At 44.5% G+C, this 21,004-nt stretch overlaps 1 protein-coding gene across 1 annotated transcript in view; it reads left to right on the top strand.

The window, feature by feature from the left end:
- Nucleotides 1-2,060: 2,060 nt before the first annotated feature.
- Nucleotides 2,061-21,004, top strand: part of LOC144762321 (FAD-dependent oxidoreductase domain-containing protein 1-like) — a 67,298-nt gene continuing 48,354 nt past the window's right edge. The window contains 3 exon segments of the mRNA XM_078647479.1: nucleotides 2,061-2,652; nucleotides 11,039-11,187; nucleotides 11,246-11,387. Of these exon segments, the coding sequence (XP_078503605.1) occupies nucleotides 2,061-2,652; nucleotides 11,039-11,187; nucleotides 11,246-11,387 (883 nt within the window).

Raw genomic sequence — 21,004 nt, 5'->3', positions numbered from 1 at the left:
TCAGTCCCCTCCGTGGTTTGTGAGGACTGTTATGCTGTTTGCGAGAAGCAGGGAACTCTCGTGAGGAGAAGACGGAGCAGGTCTTGTTCCGATCACACGCAGAGTCGTCGACGGGAAGTTCCGGCCCTGAAAAGGTGCAGTAGAAGGAGGACTTCGTTTGCCTAAACTCTTCCGGTGTGAAGTTAGGAGAAAATAAAGTAAAGGAGAAGTACTCCATGTGGTTCCCGAGCGAGTCGCACAGGTCAGCGAGTTGAGGCTTGAAGTGCGTGAGGAGAAGGGAGCGGAGGAACGAAGTCACTCTCTTGACTACGTGAAAGAAACTGTTTAGAGGTGAGCGCAAAGTGTTCGAGGCATTAGTGAGTGACAGCGTTGGTGAGCCACTAACCCCTCAACTTCCAGAGATAAGGGAGGCGTGTAACTAAAAGCCTCAGAGTATCTGAAATTATTCTCACATGAATTTGGAGGAAGTTTAGCCGTAGGGGACCAAGCTGTATTGCATAATTGCGTTGAGCCGTCGAAACACTAGGAGGAGCGCTGAACGGAACATATTGTGTTGAAAACTTATGAAACTGTACGGTGGCAGTGCATGGTAGCGGCTTGTGAAAATATTTGCGGGGCAGAAAGATTAGCGATCTTTTGTTCCAGAGACTGAAAATCAACCGTGGCAGTACTTTGAGTGACATAATTTTCGGAGTTTATTGAGAAAGGGAGTAAAGGAAAACTGTGCCAGAGACAGTAGTTGTCGCATATCTGGGGTGAGTTCATATATGTCAAAGAAGAAAGTAATGAAGATAATTTTAAGGGGGCAAATGAGGTGAAGCGACAGAAGAAGTGACCACCTATTAATTGGGAAAACTGAAAACTAAGCGCCTCTAGTAGAGTATTTAGACGCAGGACCCATGTTATTATCCTCGTGTAAAGGCATAAGGAAATCTGTCAGGGAAATTGGAAACTAAATTCGGGTATCGTGTCGGGCACCTCGCTTCCGACCTGCCTCGGAGTTTTTTTGAAGGGAGTCGAGGTTCGACTCTAAGGAGGTGGTGCAGTGGTAAAGAGCGCGAAGACGTGGATGACGGTTGGGAGGCGATCGTTCGTGTGTCTGACCGGGCACAGGTGGCGCAGAGGTGAAGAGCGCGAAGGTGAGGACGACGGTTGGGAGGCGATCGTTCGTGTGTCTGACTGGGCACAGGTGGCGCAGAGGTGAAGAGCGCGAAGGCGAGGACGACGGTTGGGAGGCGATCGTTCGTGTGTCTGACCGGGCACAGGTGGCGCAGAGGTGAAGAGCGCGAAGGCGAGGACGATGTTTGGGAGGCGATCACTTTAAGGGCAGGCAGCTGTATTGGTGTGACATCAGGGCACAGGCTGCGCATCGCATGTCTACCGGGCTCAGCTAATGAACTTGGAGTTTGCAGCGTTTGAGAGTGAGAGGAATCCTACACTCGGTGAGTATTTCAGCGCGAGGCAGCGCGCATTTCAGTCACGTCTCTTCACATTTCACGAGCCACTGTCTATACGCACTCAATTTAATTATTCTTTGAAAGGGCACGTCATAGCACCATTCACCCTTCTGTACTTAATTGTCACCAACCAGACCATCCCACACCCAGTAATCCATACAGGGATTGTTTTTGTTCATGTCATTTTCCTAAGGGATATCCTAGCAGTCTTCCTAGAAGCCTTGTAGGAATCTTCTTATCCATCTAACGCAAGTGCTTATTATCCCTAAGTGTACAAGTAGGTAACGTGGTTAATCTAGCAGCAGTGCTCCGCAGCGCCCAGTTTGGGCACCGTGACGCTGTATCTCTGGGTGGTGGCATCTTCTGGTGTAGTTCTGGTGGATTGCTGCACACTAAACATGGAGTGGGGCCGAATCTATAATCTCCCTCCACCTGTGCCGTTCATGGAGGAGGTATAACATTGCAGAGTGGAGGGAGTGGAAAGTGTATCTTGAAAACTATTTGTCCATCTTGGAGGAAGAGGTAGCATCTCTTTCACCGGAAGTAAAGGCGGAAATTCTACTTCACAGCTTAGGTACGGGAGGAAGGAAAATGTATCACAACATGGAGAAGGAATTCATGAAAGGAACTGATAGAAACATCTACGAAAACATTTTGTACGTGTGGGATGAATATTATATACAAGCTACAAGTGGAAAGGCGCAAAGGGATGAAGGGTTCAAGGAAAAAATGATTGGCAAAGAGGATGTTAATGCCAGGAAGATACCTCAGAGATGTACCGTTATCATAGGTGAAATTGAGACAGAAATGATTACAGACTCTGGTTCAAGAGATAGTGTAGTAAGCAAGAGCGATTGGGACAGAAAATTTGCAAAGAAACATGGTAATGAATTGAGAGAGGCCAACACAGTCCTGAAGACGTATGCAGGGAAGGGTATACAGGCTATTGGCTACATAGTCATGGACATAGTTTATAAAGAAAACAATACGTGGAGTACTATACACATAATGGAAGGTGGTATCAACATGCTAGGTTGGAGAGATCAACAGAAGTTGAGGATTTCATTGGACGGAAAAATAAAAGGACTCAGGAATGAGCAGGCACGGAGTCAGAGCAAACAAGAGACCAGAGGTGAAACGGTTAACGTTCTCATGCAGCCATCCAAGAGTAATACAGCATTTGAAAGAGCTACAAGTAAAAAAGGGTGGAAAAAAGAAACTATTAGGGACGAACACAACAAGAAAAAAAACACATATCAAAGTCAGGTGGAGGAAAGAGAAATACGTAAGAAACTAGAGTGGAAGGACAGTAGGAAACAAAAAGTTGAGACAGATGGAATAGTGGAAAGGAGGGTGGAGTGTATAAGAATCACAGCCAAAGAACGAGGATGGCAGATGAATAAAAGTAACCAGTCCAATTACAAGGAGATGCAGCAGATAATTAAGTTGGACGGGTTCGGAATCAAGATGTCAGAGGAGAATGTGGACAATTTTGATTGGGAAAAAGAGAGTGGTGCAAGTTATATTGAGTCAAAAGGAGAAAACAAAGATGTACACTTACAAGGGTTGGATTATAGTTTGATGGAGAGGGAGAGTAAGAAAATTCCGAGAAAGCTTAAAGGATCCCCACTAAAAGTCATGGAAGGGGAGAAGTGTCCAGTCTATGATAATGGGAGGAAGCCGAAGTGTAATGGTCCAGAAAACACAGATATGATCTTGTATGGCAAGTCCAAGAGTGAACAGCAGGACATATCTAGGGCTGATGAGGCTTATGCAAATGATCGACGACGGTTGAAAACAAAATGCTATAAAGGTTGTAATATTGGTCATGGCTAAGGTATGAACCGCGCTCCATCTTGGAGTGCGGGTTCGAATGTTCAGTGATAGCTGATGCCGCCAAGCTGGAAGCACCTGTTGTACTTATAACAATAAATTTAATATTGGAACCTATTAATTGGTAGTGATTTATTACTACAGCCTATCAACTGCGTATTTGTCTTTTTTTTTTATTTACTTCGATGCACAGTGTGTGGGGGGGGGTGGTTTTCAAATCGCGTATGGCACAAAGTATTTCAACTGTTGTAATTCAGGGTGCTTCTTTCGTAGTCGAGGAGGAGAGGTATCAACCTATGGACAGCAGGTAAAGGGCGGGAGATTCAGGGACCTTCCCTCCTAGTTTTGAGGAGGGGACGTGTTCAGAGGGCAGCGGACATGCATTATGCTTCTCTCAGAGTTTAGTGGAGGAGAAGACGTATACAGGAACTTTCCTGATGTTATAGGGAAGGAAGATAAGTGTTCAGAGGACTGCAAATTGGAGAGCAGAATAGATGCAATGGCTTCTCAAAGAGAGCGCAGGATGCGAGCTTTTTAAGGTTCTTCTCTGATAGAGACTGGGAGGAGGAGCACGATTCTTCCCATTAATACGGCAGAGAAGGAGCATTGTTTAGGGATCCTCACTTATGCTGTGTTAGGGATTCTTGGACCTTATATTCTAGAGGTAGCAGAGGAGGAGAGGAGTTTTCCTGGAGAGCTGTGGGGTGCAGGGGCTTTCGGTCACAGAGATGGCTGAGGGGAGACAACGGAGGAGATGGTGAACGAAAAATGCAGGAGGCTTCTCTGTAGAGATTATGGAAGACCGAGCAAGTAATTCCGTTTTCGCCTCAGTGAAGTCGACACATAGACTTTTCATTTGTAATGTTTTCTCTGCAGATTTTCTTTTCTCGTAGTTGCCAGGCCGGTTCCCCCAAAAACATTTCCGACGCTGTCACTGTGTCGGGAAGCGCCACTTGCGTCCCAGGGTGTGTGTGTGTGTGTGGCTCTGTGTGTGGCTGTGTGTGTGGTTCTGTGTGTGTCTATGTGTGGGGCTCTGTGTGTGTGTGGGGGGCTCTGTGTGTGGGGGGTCTGTGTGTGGCTCTATGTGTGTGTGTGTGGCTCTGTGTGTGTGTCTCTCTGTGTGACTCTGGCTTTGTCTGTGTGTGTGGGGGGCTCTGTGTGTGTGTGTGTGTGGGGCTCTTTGTGTGTGTGTGGCATTTGCGAGAGATTAAGCTATTGGCATTGTAAATGACAATGCCATTTATTTATCTGTTTTTTAAAACCAACACAAAAATAATAAAAAATGTTGTCATTTAAAATGCCAATAGCTCTAACTTTTGCAAAGGCGAGACCATTGCATTGTAAATGCTTGTTATCATAGTATTTGATAGTTGTCAAAGGAATTTAATTGTATCTTAGATATTTATATAATTGGTCTTAAATGTATGTTTTTTAGATTTTGATTGAATTTTGATGAATGTTTTTTTGTATGTACTTTTATGACAACTGTCGAATAAAGTTTTTGGTGATGAGAACTCGTATAAAATATCACACGTTTATTGTATCCACGACAACACATCGACGCATCTGAAATATAAATAATTACAACATTGAGTGAGGAGCTTCATGACAAAACTCTTCGCTCACTCATTCGCGTTATCACTCACTGACTGACACACAGGCGTGAAAGTGGCTGCAGAGATAAGGTCACTTGGTAAGAGCTATGAAGTCTGCGTGTGCTGTGCAACATGTATGATTGCTAGGGAGCATTGTAAATGTTAGAAAACTAGCCTGTTGATTTGCTAACGTGTGGGTGTGTGTGCTCGTGTGCTAGCAAGGGCCGAATGGGATAAAGTGTATTTACAGGGCACAAGTCCTAAAAAAAGAAGTGGGGGGACTCTCCAAGGTAGGCGTGGTCACAGGAAGTGACATCACGACAGGAAGTGACATCACGACAGGAAGTGACATCACAACAGGAAGTGTCAAAATTCAGGACAAAACTTCAGGACAATAGGTACGTTTTACAGACACATCAGAGGTCGCGCAATAGTATATAAGTAAGCCCAGCCATTTCCAAAAGTATTCAACCATTTGCAAACCTATCCATCATGTATCCTTCCATCTATCATTTCACTCATCCATCCCTTCATCCATCCCCTCATCCATCCTTTCACTCATCCTCCATTATCCATCCATCCACCCTTTCACCCTATCCATCTGTACACTTATCCATCCACTCTTCATCCCATCCATCCATTCACTCATCCATTCAGCCATTTACCCTTTCACCAATCCAGCCATCCTTTCACTTACTAATCCTTCCACCCATCCACTCTTTTAGTCATCCATCCATCCTCCCTTTCTCTCTCCATCGACCCTTTCACTTAGCCTTCCTTCCATCCATCCATCCATCCACCCACCCATCCATCTATCTACTCATCCACTCATGAATCCATCCATTGCCCCTATCACTCATCCATCTATCATTTCACTCCTTCACACATCTATTCATCCTTTTGTCCATCTACCCTCCCTTTCACTCACTCATCCATACTTACACCCACCCTTTCACTCATATGTCCATTCATTCACCCTTGCACTTATCAATCCATCCATCATTTCACTCATCCACCTACCCCCATCATCCACCCACCATCCACCCACCCACTCATCCATCCTTTCACCCACCCACCATCCAATCCACTGATCCATCCTTTCACCCATCCACCATCCACCCACCCACTCATCCATCCATCCTTTCACCCACCCCCTCATCATCCATCCATCCACCCTTCCCCTCATCATCCATCCTTTCACCCACCCCCTCATCATCCATCCTTCCCCTCATCATCCATCCATCCTTCCCCTCATCATCCATCCATCCTTCCCCTCATCATCCATCTTTTCCCGTCATCCATCCATCCTTCCCCTCATCCATCCTTCCTTTCATCCATCCTTCCCCTCACCCATCCATCCATCCCATCCATTTATCCTGCCCCTCATCCATCCATCCTTCCCCTCATCCATCCTTCCTTTCATCCATCCTTCCTTTCATCCATCCTTCCCCTCACCCATCCATCCATCCATCCATCCCATCCATTTATCCTGCCCTTCATCCATCCATCCTTCCCCTCCATCCATCCATCCTTCCCCTCATCCATTTATCCTTCCCCTCATCCATCCTTCCCCTCCATCCCTCATCCTTCCCCTCATCCATCTTTCCCCTCATCCATCATCCAGCTACCCTTCCACCCATACATCCAGCTATTTACATTTTCTCTCCATCCTTCCCCTCACTCATCAATCCATCTATCCTCTCTCATTATCCATTTATTCAATCTTTCATTCATCCATTCACCCTTTCACTAATTCATCCAGCCATTCACACATCCCTTCACTTACTTACACGCCCACCTTTCCATATTAATTTAAGCTGAGCCCTTTTGAGAAGAGGCCCATCAGGAACTTCACCCTCGCTCCAGGGGCCGTTCCAGGACTGGGACAGAAGCCACCCAGGGCGGAGACAGGATCCACCACAGGGGGGGACAGGAGCCATCACAGGCGGGGGTGGACTGGAGCCACAACATGGGGGGACAGGAGCCATCACAGGCGGGGGTGGACTGGAGCCACAACATGGGGGGACAGGAGCAGGAGTCATCACATGGGAGAGGGAACGTGATCCACCAGGGTGGGCACAGGGGTGGGCATGCAGTATTCTAGTATCATCTTGGGCTTCTCGCCCCCTCCTGCACAAGACAACGAGATGACAGGCTCTCTGTCCAAAATGCCATCCCCCACTGTGATGTACAGTACTTACAGGAGATACTCCGAGAGAACTGATTGAACTGATTGTCCTCCATACTTTGTTAATCAGTGTGGGTGCGATTGTGCCATTTCTTTATTGTATTACATTATGCATGTTTGAAGAACCGATGTTTGCTTACAAATTAGTGACAGTAATTAAGCTCGGTGAAGAGAAGCAGGTGCTGCCTCGGTGTAATCAGGGGTGTAATCTGGCCGAGTCTAGGATGTTTGGGGCCCTGAGTAGAAATGGAATGTGTGAGCCCCCCTCTAAATAGCAGAGACATGATGCATTCAGGGTTGTTTGCGTGTGAATGGATGCCTCCTGCTCCTGAACCTGCAGCCCCTCCCTCTCAGTCACCTTCAAGCACCTTTTAACAGCTCATCAAGGGCTGGAGGTGTGAGGGCTGCCATCCCGCTGTGCCTCTACCATGCTGCTGGGGGTCTGAGCTTTCATACAGCATCGGAGTCAAGAAGGGAGGTGGGGGCAAGCTGTGCCCGGTTAAAATTACGGACAAATGGCAGGGGCGTGCTTGGTAACTTCCAGTTTCAGCCAGCCACTCGCCCACCCGGAAATGCTTTATTTACTTTGTGCGCGCCGTGCTCCCGTTTTTTAATGGTGGACGCGGTTTTGATTTAGCAGGGTGGACGGCGTCCACCCTGAAAAACCCTCGGAAATAAGTGGGGGGGATGCCGTCCACCCGCGTGGTACCCCGACTCGTGCCCTGTGTATTTACAAAGTTTCTCCCAGGGCATAGAAACCTCGAGCGCAACAAAAACGTTCGGGCTGGTCCTGCCTTTGACCCCAGGGCCTTGCACAGTTTGATCTTCAAGGGGGCATTGCTAATGACAGATACAAGTGGTGCAGTGAGTGATGGGGGGGGGCTGCACATGGGGGCGGGGAGGGCTAGCAGGTCACCTCTAACAGCAGGACTGACGTCATAGTGAGGATGCACTTAAGCTCTCATTAGGAATGGCCCGTTAATATCGAGGGGTCTGGAAGTTCCCGTTACTTCGATTCCTGGAGAGCGACACTGCTTCAAGTTATTAAACACATCTATCTGCCTTAGCGTTTCGGCCATAGGCAGATACGAGACCGAATGAAAGAGGTCGAAACACTATTTGTTCAACTACATCACCATGTTTATCATCACGGGTACAAAACGCTGCCAGTAATTAGTACTACACCCAATAAATCCGGTAAATTAACTTTAAATGTTTATAAAAGCATGAGCTTTTTTTCAAAAAAGAATCCCCGATGTGCGGCTACCCCAGGCCGCTGCTGCGTTTGAATTCCTTTGTCCACTGTTTTGTTCTTGGTGTCTTAAGGAAAGAGGCAGTCCACAGTGGGACTTTGTCAGTGTTTAAAGAGGGCAATGGGGGCGGGGGGCAGCACGCAGGCTGGAAGAAAGACTACATTAAGAAGGGGAACAAAGCGATAAGAGGCCGTTTAAGAAACACGTGTGAAAATCACAGTTTTCCTCCATTTGCATTAGAAAACGGAGGCCTGCTGGGCCGTTCATTTGCAGCACAACTTGAGCTGACTCTGAGGGTGGCTGGGAATCTGAATCAAGCCCACTTTCAAGGAACTAAATATGGATTAAAATATCAACCACTGACGTGGTATGATCTGCCAGTCCACCTGTGCATGGTTGCTAGTTTCTCTGTATGCTCCCCAACTTCTGTAGTTTTTTTGTAATAGTAATTGACCTTTTAATTGACTTCCTCTGTATCTTCTCAGTTTTTTTTGGCAGTTTTATATGGCGCAAACTCAACCCGAAGGTATTGGGTTACTTTACACGAGCACCAATTACGTTACACAAGGATTACCGTTATCATCACATCACGCCTGAGTTGAAGTCACTAAATTGGCTCCTGTATGAAGCAAGGATACATCTAAAAAGTGCATGCATGCCCACAAAGCTTTACATTTCAACACCCCAATATACCTTGCACAAAAACTTGAGCTCTCTGGGGGCTCCAGATCCTTTAGGGGCTCCAACACTTAAATGCTCAAGTCACAGAAATTCCATGAAAAGAAAACCTACAATCGAGCATTCTCGGGTATTGCACCAAGATTTTTGGAATTCCCTGTCAACTGAAATAAGGCAGAATAATTCCACAACTTCCCTCAAAAGGGAAGTTAAAGCAATACTGCTGAAGACATTTCTGGGTTGGATCCCCAGTCCCCAGACACCCTAGGACTCGCTAGTTTATACTTGTCTTTATTGAACTGTTATGATTGTTATGAACTGTTATGATTGTTTCTTGTCCGGTTGTTCTATTGTTACCACTTCCTGTACCGGTCTTGTTCGCGCTGTGTAAAACTTTTAAAATAAATAAATGATATATTCATTTTTTGGGAGGCAAGGGGAGATTAAGTGATTTGCACAGAATCACAGGATGGTTAGCCGATGCCCAGGCTTGAACCTGGTTCCTCACTTCCAAAATCGGCAGCTCTGACCGTTACGCCCACAGTTGTCCTTCGCTCGGTTAGGTGGTGTCTCCTGTCCTGGGAGCAGCCAGCACCAGCTCAGTGTTTCCCTGGTAACAATCATAGACAGTGTCTATTAGACACCACATTCTCTGTCTCGGTGTCCTGGAGAAGGAACAGGAGAGAGAATTTGACTCGCCATGACTTACCTATGAGGCTGTTCTCTATTCTACTATTAGACACCACATTCTCTGTCTCGGTGTCCTGGAGAAGGAACAGGAGAGAGAATTTGACTCGCCATGACTTACCTATGAGGCTGTTCTCTATTCTACTATTAGACTTAGAAATGCCACCAGGACTAGACAACAGGTTAGTCTAGGGAGCCTGGGGAGAGAGGTAGTCCTCCTTATGCTCCTATACCCTGAATATGTGGGAGCCACTATTGCAAAAAGGGTGAGTATGCTATGTTCCCTGTGTAGTGTCCTTGTGACCTATGACCCTGTCCAGAAAGTGTGGGTAGGTCTAATGCACCGGAAGAATAATCCCTTCTGTGTTTATCTATATGGAAACACAGGCCAAATCCACCTTCTCTAATTCCTAGAGGTGGGTGAAGCTGCATATGTTTTCCCCCCAAATTATTGGAAATATTACACGAAATGATGTGCAAATTATGCAAAATGCACCTTGTGGCATCTCAAATAAAAAGTAAATGCAAGGGCATACCTCATGTTCAAAACTCACTTGAAATACCAGCAAGGGAATTGGTTCCAGGAGAACAAGTATCTTTTGACACCTTTTCTGCTAGAATTTAGTATTAGCTTCTCAAACCTATCTCCACGAGAAATTTTTTGCACACATCAGACCTCTGCAGCAAAAATATGTGCTAACGTTTGCACATGTGTCATTTCCAACATTTAACATAATTTGTGTAACACAAAATTGTTTAAATTACACATAATAATATGAGCATAACAAAAACTTTGCACAGGTCTACTAATTCCCTGAATAAAGATAAGAATGTTTGGCACACTGATTTAGTGTCTGTTGTCTTTGAGAAGGGAGAACGTCTTCATGCAGTTCCTGGGCTGCTTGTTCACAACCCCAGGTTGCAACTCTCTATAACCATTCCTGAATGGAAACAGGGAGCAATGGCCTAATAAGTAGTACGCCTAAGATGTAAACCAATCTCACAAACAAAAGAAATTGCTTTAATACAGAGTGGCACGTGCGCTCTACAAAATCCTTTCTCCCCATCAATCCACTAAATACACAAAAATAACAAAAGGTGTAAAAATAAATTCTGTACTTCGAGCATATCTGTCCTACTAAATTCAGACGCTAGACGTCGTCAACTCACCTGCTTCAAATGCAGGAAACACCTGAGGAGTAGGACTTCCCTATGCACTTTTTGAGATCACATAATTTTTATATATTCTGAATTTACTCCATATGCAGTGCAACACATTACAAATTTTTTGAAACAGATCAAATGAATTAATTCAATCAGACTGGAAGTCTCTTTAATTGTTTCTAGCACAAAAAATGATTACATGTACAATCTTCAATACCATGCGGGAGGCATTCTGGGATAAGGGTTCGTATTACCTGAATAAGATTGCAATTTATTATATCCTGGCCAGAAGCTTGAAGTTCATCGGTGGACTTGGAGACCAGCCCAACAAGGTCTGGATGCAGCAGAACATGACTAGTTTCTAAGCTCGTGCCTTGTTCCCTTCGACAGGTGCCACTGTACCTAGATGGTCATGTGCAGAAAGAGAAGCCCTATAATTCTATTGTTTACATGGACAACCAGCCCGCCCTGGCTAAAGTCTGCATCGGTCAAGTTACTGTAAATAGCAAAATCAGAGGAAAGAGATCTACAGGTAAAGGTCTAAAACAACTTGAAGAAAACAGGGTTAGGAGAAGAGATCATCAATCTCCTGAAGGTCAAGTGAAGCTCGAAGAAGCAAAGATGCCTAGGGAGAACATTTCTTTCTAATCCTTCTCGGCAGTACAAGCAGTGACTGACCAAAAGTTGCGCCAGGGAACCTATATCGTAGTAGTTACTGGATAAACCTGGATAATTTTCCATTGTTGATTTTATGACAAATACACAAGGATTTAAAAGACATAGGTTGCTCAATCAGCAGCCAATCAAATTGTGCAAGCTAATTTGAAGCCAACATATAACGGGGAATTCTCACTATCACTTTCGGATAACTTGAACTCTCCACAATGTACCTTTTGGTAAAGCGAAAAATAGGGCATTGAAGTAATCAAGGTGAGAGTCCACTATTGCTCTGATGACTGTAAATATTTGCTCATCAAGTAAGAATAATAGTATTGGATACAAAACTCGTAAATGCAGAAAACAGGATGTACACAATTTCACTGTTTGCAAAAACATTTTAATTTTAAAATTATGTCCAAGTTCTTGATGTCCTTTACCAATTCAGTAAATTTTCCCAGGAAAGCTGCCCTCTAATGCTGCAACCTCATACATCTCTCTCTTCCTAGGATGACAACCTCTGTCTTCTGAGAAGGTTAGCGCTGTTTCCCGTGGGAGCAGAGTCCCTTCAGTGCACTTGAGGAGAACAAGGTTCTTTGACAAATTTGATAGCAATTCTTATACCAATGTTCTTTTTTATTCTTTTTCAATTGTTTAAGTTCCACATTATTCATTCATAATGTCATGTTACTTTTTCTTTTCGCCCAATGCATTTCGGGCATTTGCCCTTCATCAGGGGTCTTAAAACTGAAAATAACCGGAGTAAAGCATACAATTACTTAATACATACAGCTAATAGAGCTGGTTTACTACTTTATGCCAAGTGGTACATTTAAACATACAAAGGACGAGTATCGAGCTGAAGTTAGGTAGGAATAGCTCCTAAACGTGCAGAGGAGTGTGTTTTGAAAATGAATTAGAGAGTAGAATGAAAAGAAACAACAACGTTCCTAAGTAGTAGACGAACCGAGCTAAAATTAGGTAGGAATGTCTCCTGAGCATGCAGAAGAGTGTGTTAAAAAACGAGGTGGAGAGTAGAATGAAAAGAAACAAAAACGTTCCTAAGTAGTAGGCAAACCGTGCATAACCGGGGTTGCATGCAAAAAATGAATTCTGTGGGGAATTGGTGTGCATGCTGGTGAAAGAAATTGGGTCGAGTGTTTCATATTTTAACCCAAGTGAAGCGGTTTCATTCAGTGTGAGGTCTGACCTGTTTCTTGAACGTGAAATATTTTTTATGTTCTGAGGTGGTCGAAACCGCCGTCTGTTCGAATATAAAGTGAGCATCAGACTAGTGTAATACAGAAAATGACAGTCCGGTGTAACGGAGTCAATAAACTGATCTAGCTTACCGCGGGTTTCCAAGTGAACTGGCACGTAAGAATCTCTGTGTTGTTGTGTGATGGCGGAATGTCGAGAGACTCGTACCGGCGATGTGTTTTGTTCCGACCTGTCTAGAGATCGCTGATAGGGTCGGTTTGTGATCATGTGACTGACGTCATGTATAACGCTTTCCAATAGGTGGAAATGCGTCAGGTGGTTTAGTGATTGTAAGTGAGAACGCAATTTTTTTACAAAATCAACTTTATGAATGGGACCGTGAGTTTACAAGAAAAAAGGGTGAAAAAAGAGAAAAAGAGAAAGAAAAAATGTGAGTGAAGTTTACTAGGGTGTATGGGAAAGCAATAGAAGGAGGTATGAAAATGGAAAAGAACGATCATGATACATTTCAACACATTGCATTAGAGGGATGAATATCCCAAATGAAGCATGCTGCTGATTGTCCTCTTCAACGATTATTTATAAGTGACAACTAAATTCTAAACATTCGTTGAGTCCTTTCGGTTGTACGAATGACAACCGATGTATCCAAAAGAGTTCTCTTCTGAGTAAATACTGCGTATTGTCTCTTCCGGGTAATATGGGTACCATTTCTAAGATACAGTATCTCAGTTGGCTGGGATTGTGATTCTGTTCATTGAAGTGGATAGCCACTGTGGATTTCATTGATTTTAAGCGAATATTGCTTTTGTGTTCAACAAGTCGCGTTTTTATTTTTCTGGCTGTTTTTCCCACATATATGAGGCCACATGGGCATTTTAACCTGTATATTAGATTAATACTGTCACATGTTCCATTTATGTTGAGTTTAATTTTGGTCCCATATAGTGGGTGGGCAATTTCATTCCCTTTGATGATGACATTGCAATACCCACAATTGTGACATGGCAATGTTCCTTTGTACTCTTTTGTGAGAGCTTCGCTTCTGTGATTTAATAGTTCCTTGATATTCTTAGTTCTTTCATAAGCAAATTGTGGGTTGATCGTAAATAAGCCTTTGAAATCTTCCTCTGATTGCTAGTAAAGGCCAATGTTTCAGAATCACTTTTTTTATGTGTTGGCTTCTGGTAGAGTATTTGGATACAAATACAGCTCTTTGTTCGTCCTTTGTCTGAGCTGGTTTTAACAGTTGATCTCTGTTTACTTTCTGTGCTCTGTCAACGGCCTCAACCAGTGTGGTCTCAGGATACTTTCGATCTTTGAATTTTTGCATGGTGATGTTTTTGTGTTGTTCATACATTTCTTGTGTGGAGGCAATTCTCTTAATTCGGAGCAGTTGGGAAAATTGTAAGTGCTTTTTGAGTGATGGAGGATGAAAACTGTGGAAATGAAGTAAATTGCTTATGTCGGTTGATTTTTGGAACACGCTGGTCTGAAGTGTGCCCTGGTTTTTGGTGACCAGAACATCCAAAAAGGATAGCTGTGTGTCACTTATGTTGGACGTAAACTGAATACGTTTGTTAACGTTGTTCAGATTTTTAATTGCTGTTTGTAATTCAGAGTGTGATCCTTTCCATAAGACAAAGATGTCGTCAATGTATCTTTTGTATAGGATGAGGTTGTCTTGCCATTCTTTGTTGGTTAATATATGTTCGGTTTCAAAGTGATGCATGAAGATGTTGGTATACGATGGTGCCGCACAATTGCCCATGGATGTACCTGAGCACTGGGCGTAAAACTGGTTCTCCCATTGGAAATAGCTGTGAAACAGCATAAAATGCATTAGCTCCATTAGTAATAGTTTCAAATTTTCATCTTTGTCACAGTTGAGTAATGCGTTTTCAATGGCGGATAAGCCCAAATTGTGAGGGATGGAGGTGTACAATGCCTTAACACTGCTATGACCCTGTTCATTATCTTATAAATAAACAAGGTCAGGCTACTGAACAAACTTCTCTGGACCTGCTTGTCATGCGTTTGTTTTTGGCATGTTGAAGGTTTTCCCTTCCAGGAGAAAGTTGATAAGCTATTTGTGCTGCAGGAAAAACACCAGAGCACAATAGAACATAATGCAAAAGTGGAGGAAATTACATAACACAAACTCTGATCTTCAATGACTGGTCAGTCTCCTATTTATCAGTCACGTCAAGAGTGCAGCATGTGCCTGAACAATGATTGATAGACAGCAGGGACAAACGTCTACACTACTAAAACTAACAAAAGTTCGAAGCTCATTTTATTTATTTTGAAAGATCACCAGTCAGATTTAGTAAATTCCAGAGGTAGGGAAGCAGTCCACTGCAGTTGAAAGCGTCCACGTATGAATCTAAATTATTACTTGTAGTTACCATTAATTTATGTATTTCATAAGCAAATGCCCTCTTTGGGAGTCTATTTGTTAAACATAAACACCATAAATGCAGTTTATAAGAACACATGGTGTCCTTTACGGCTTTCAGCTATGCCTTAACTGCATATTCCACACCGAAAAATCAACTTAAGTGAAAGAAATCCCCATGAGGCAGGAGGTGATCTCTCGGTTTGGTTTAGCTGACGCCGGTAGTGGAGACCAGGGCCTCCTTTGATTTGATGAGCTGTCCATGGTTCTAAATACCCATTTTAAGTGATCTCTGTACCGTATGTATTCTATTGAGAAGTGTGCTTTCTTTGAGCGAATGACACCTTGCATCACTCTTTCAGCAAATAGAATTTAAACACTTACCCATAAAGGCTGCTGGCAGAAGGGACCTAACCACATCCATAATGTGATGCAGATGTATGTACCTGAATGTCCCTTAAAGCTGGTAGCCTCTAGCTGGCTCAAATTTAATGCATCCAAGGCTGAGCTTAGATTTGTTTCCATAGCTCAGCACCAGGTCATTGATTCCACCCTCAATTTGGAAGCAACAATCACATCACACCAAAAACACAGGCAAAAAGCCTAGGCATCCAGCTGCATACAAACCTAAGTCTGGTATTCTGGTTAAACTGACATATTAATGCCACACACTCTACTCTAAATTCTATACCAAAGCCTCTCCCTACTCCTTTCACAAGCCAAAGCAACACTGCCAAAAAGTGGTGGAATCCCCGTATGCCAAACTAGTGGTTTGCCCGCTCTATGTGGGGAAGCACTGTTTTTTGACAGCAGTGCCTTAACTTACTCTGCCAGTGGACACATTTGACCTATCGCCCACCGTTGATCCATATATGTCAGAAGGTTTACCCTATTTAGGGCAGTCCTTCTGGAGTGAACATTTCCTGTTCAGGATTGCCAGCGAAAGCCTGGTTACCCTGAACAGGAAACCACATAAATTAACCATATGCATTGGGTAAAAACTCCTAGCATGTTAGTATGAATTTGTAAAGCGCACTGACACCATAAGTTTCCTGCCGCTAGGTATGTATGAAGAAGGCGCGGCAAAGCAGGTTTACAGGGCTGAGAAAATAACCAGGTCTTTAGGCCCTTTCTAAAGCTCAGAGCCATTGATGTTTTGCTTTGCAGAGAGCTTATGCTCAATGCAACAGGCATGAGTTGATTACGGTGACAGGCCAATGATAAAGGGACACATTTATTATGAAGCTTTATAAAAGAAGCAGTAGGCGGCACTTACTTATAAATAAAGGCATATGTTAAAGTCGATTGGGGGGTTAGTGGGGGGTTGTTATTGCACCCTCTTAAAGCCCATAGACAGTTATTTTTATTACATTATAGCTTACGGATTAGGTTTTTGGTCTTTGATACATCCTACTTGTGAAAGATGTGCACTGTGATCATTCTTGCTAGGCCCTCTTGGGAGGGTCTAACTGAAGGTCTGCCAGGCGCTTGTAATCAAATAAAGTATTAAAAAAAGATATACACAGAGATGTACATAGACGATTTGGAGCTCAGCCTTCTTCTGCAATTGGCCTGTTTGAGCAGTATTCAGATTCTACTTCTGCCTAGGACAAGATACGGAATGGTCAATGGATCAGCTCACGGATAGGGATCCTCGTTGCCTGTTGTCTCCACACTCATAGTTAACCAAATTGGATTTCCATAAGCCACGTCAAGAGTAGAATAGGAAGGCCTATGACAGGGCTTCTGAAGTCAGCGGGGTATTACTAATGTCAAACTTTATAAGCTGTTCCACGTAGGCAATCTGTCCAAATGGCGGATTTCTAAAATTCCCAATCTAGGATGAAGTAGTGTCTTTACCTGTGACGTCAGTTCCTGTATGAAGCATATATAAAGCAGAATGTTACAAGAGGAAGATGTGTTGCAATGCATTCATTCCCTGATTCATCCCTTGCTTCTATTTTTGGGCCTGATTTTTAGGTCTTGCCTGAGTCAGCGAATGCGCTGCTCTGCGAGACATTTAGGAGTGGAGTTTTAAAAGTCTGACCACAGCTTTGTGTGGCATACAGTGAGCGGTCATGCGCACAGGCAAGAGCAGAGGCGCCATATGGCTTTCCTCTTGCTCGGCCAAACGCGCGTGCCTCACTTCAATGCACCTCCCCCTCCCCAGAGCGCGTCTCGCAGCTTTTTTTTTTTTTTACTTTGAGCACGAGGCGCGCGCAAAAAGAGCACTTGGTACATCACTACAGCCGCTGACATTTGATCGGTTCTATGAGCGGTACCTCTTGCACAGACCGCCTTCCGCCAGTTCCTGAACCTTCATTCAGTGATTTCTCCTATTTTGAACAGCAAGTAGCGTCGATGTTTAAGGCAGCAAGAACACCCTCTTACCTGCACAAAAGAGACCTCTGGTGATGTGCATACTTCCGCGGACGACAGCCACCTTGGCTGTGCAGTGTCACACTGGCGACGCTTCCTGTAATCACTTCCAGCAAGCTAGGAAAGCTCTGCGTGCATCTCAACTGAGTAGTTTCCTTACTACAAGAGGGAGCCATCCGACGTGTACACTACATCACTTGCGCTTCTTTACCTTTGCCACCTTCAAGTACTGTTCACCGTATACCACCGTGTTTCAGCGACACTTGTGTACACTCGTGCTACTGGCACGAGGACAGTGAGTATGACGTGCTGCCTTCTACATTCCGTACATGCATTATAGGGCACAGGGCTCTGCACCCTCCGCTCTAAAGGGGGTGTGGCTCCATTGCCACATCTCTTCGGGTGAGGTGCTTGGCTGGCTTTCAGCACTCAATACTCAGCAGGAGCAGTAATGGGGCCTTATGCATATTAATATTATAAAGAGAGAGCCCAAACCTTTGAGGCGGGTAATCTCAGGAACCACAGCACCGATCATAACACCCAATACAGCCTTGGAAAGGACAGTTGCAGCAGAATGACATAGGCTATACAGATGCCCACCATATACATTAGAAACGTAAAAGAACCTTACCGGCAAAGTAGTCCCTTGTGGGCGTGGGCGGGGCGCGGCGTTCCGACAAAAAGAAGCGTTCCTTGTGGGCGTGGGGAAACAAAACGTGTACGTTGTGCTGGGGCGTGGCCAATGCGGCATTTCGGCAAAGAGAAGCGTTCCTTTGGGGCGTGGGAAAACAAAACGTGTCCGTTGTGCTGGGGGCGTGGCCAATGCGGCATTCCGACAAAGAGAAGCGTTCCTTGTGGGCCTGGGGAAACACAACGTATCATTTACAAAAAAAGGGAGAAATCTGTTGGAAGAAGGGCAATCACCACTCCTAGCAATTGCAAGTTTACTGGGCTGTTCCTAAGTAAAAGGAATGTACGTGTCCCTGTGGTGTGAAGGATGTTGTAGGGTCACAAGAACTCCTACAGTAGGGCATCCATTATGTTGGATGTAATGCCCTCACACACCCTTTCAGTTGTCATGCTTCATCATCTGGGCTTGCTCCTCGTTGGGTCGGCGGTGCAATACCCAATTGGCAACACCTCAAAGAGGGGCTCTTTGGCGGAGATCTTTTATCCAACTGCCGTTTAGATGAAGTGCGGGTATGGGGCCAGTACTGCGTAGACGTGTGAGTGTGAGTTAAAATAAAGCTGGGGGTACCGAAAATGACTTTATTGTGGGGGTCCCCTGCTCTAATTAAAAAGAAAACTATCCGGTACTTGCTGGAATGTTATGCTTCCAGTTTGTGAGTGACGGTATAGTATGTGCTGTGGTTGGTCGACATGTTTCTCGATCTAAAGCAATTAGCTAGCGATTCTTCAGGACCTATCAGTAGAGAGTGTATCTAAAGTGTGAACTGTCTACGTCAATGTGGTTGATGTCTAATAGTCAGACAACCAATCTAGTGTGTATCGCTCACAGAAAAGTGGGTGTTTCCTGCGTCATATCTCTGTCGGGCTGCATCTACCTGGATTGGGAGAAAAGGTGCAAATCACAACAGGTATATATATAAAAAAAACAGAGGGTGGAGAACGTACATTCCTAGTGCCATGCTAGAACCAGTGCTGCTAGCATGTGAGTTATAACTAAAATGAACATGTGTTCGTGCAGATCCTTAGTGAGCAATGTAGTGGGCATGCTCATGTGGATAGTTAGGCCTTTAAATTAAAATTAAAATTAATACAATATTTACAAGACGCGGAGTCGCATCCACAGTGTAGGGTGTTATGGCTGGTAACTCACCTAATTGGTTGTGTATACAGACCCCAACAGTATCCGGCAGGTTGTATAACATGTTGAACCTTCAATAATCTGGCGGGTTATAGGAGGAAGCCATTACTCAAAGCTAATAACTGGTGGTGTGTATCACTAGCTTCTAGTTCAACAAGAATCTCAAATTGGTTATAGGTTGGTGGTTAATCCATAATCCTAATTTGGCCTCCTTATTGCTAAAAAACTAGCGCAGCGTGGCCCTTCCCTTGTCTGTGGACCTTAATCCCTTTGTTACCTGGGGATTTTTGTTTCTGTGTTGCCTGCACTTCATGCTTATTTCTGGTGTGGTAATGTCCCCAATTATCGAGCGGAGCCTGTGTAAATCTGCCCGTGTTTCTTATTTAAGGGTGCTGGTATATAAAACCAAATTGGCCCCTTACTGCATGCCCCATTTCAAATGCCGCTACTCGTCTGATCCATAGGGTGCACTGAATGGCGTTATTGAGTATGGTAGTTTGGTAGTTTTACCTGGCATCTTACGTTTCAGCTGCTTGTTGTCTGTGCATATTACAAATCCTGAGGGGCTAATGTAGTAACCCCTCGTAATGCCAGCCTATGTGCCCTGGCTGTTGATATTGGTAAGGCTGTAGTCGCAACTCGGTGCATGTTGCCGTTTGCGGTCTATAGTTTTAAAACAGTCTGGTAACAGCCGAGTCGGAGTAAAAAGTAACATCATAAAACGGCTTGCTCATGCCCGTGATGGTGGCCTAGGTCTCAGTACATTAGTTTCAGTCGCTACCCTGTAACATCATTAGACTTGTTAAAAGCTAATTGTAAAGCTTGCCTTATGTGATGTATTTGATTGTTAACCCTTACGCAATCTTAATCGTGCCCCGTGGTGTAACTATAGTGCCCGCCGAGCTAAGGGAGCTAACTAGTGATCAGTCACCCCTCACAATGGCGGGGAAGCTGAAAGCGGGAGCGGACAAGGCATTTCCACAGAGCCTTTTAACTGGGACCATTTTCACTTACTTGTGTGTTCCAGCGTTGTGCCGTCTCTCATCTACCCCTCTCCGCCGGACCCGGGTGGTAGTTCACGGTCCCGCAGCTTGACCTCCAGTACTCGATCACGCAGTCACGTGGGAGCGTGATACGGCGGAAAGAGGCGTCTCTCGATTCCTGTGAGAAACATGGCGGCCATCTTGGAGTGGAATACTCACACTCCGTTCGTGGAGTACCAGCCTCACTCAGTAGAGCGCTTATGCTCTTTATAGTAGCGGTGTATAATTTATCATACAATTAAGGATAGATGTGGCTAACCCTGAGTTTTTTAGTCGGTATTAACTCATGGTGTGCCTAATTTCAAATGAAGTTGTACTGTTCGTGTAAATGGCTTAACCAAATGGAATGAATGCCCTAGTGTCATAGGCAAGTCCAGCCTCTCTGTGGGAGCTTCAGCCACAGAGTTCGGGTATTGACATTGGGAACAGAGTGGAAGACCTGGAAAGGTTGAAGGTCATGTGACTCTGGGTGTGGGGCAGGCGGACATGCTAAAGTGGTGCTCTATAGCTGTAGATATTAATAAGAGGTGCCTCATGGAATAATAGAATTACAGTGCACTCCATGGTATTTCTTCATTGAGGCCTCTGCTGTCAGAAGATAGCCTATGTATCCAGCGTTGTTC

The sequence above is a fragment of the Lissotriton helveticus genome, chromosome 1_1 (assembly GCF_964261635.1).
Source record: "Lissotriton helveticus chromosome 1_1, aLisHel1.1, whole genome shotgun sequence".
NCBI classification, from domain to species: domain Eukaryota; kingdom Metazoa; phylum Chordata; class Amphibia; order Caudata; family Salamandridae; genus Lissotriton; species Lissotriton helveticus.
This window is presented reverse-complemented; position numbering and strand designations above follow the sequence as displayed.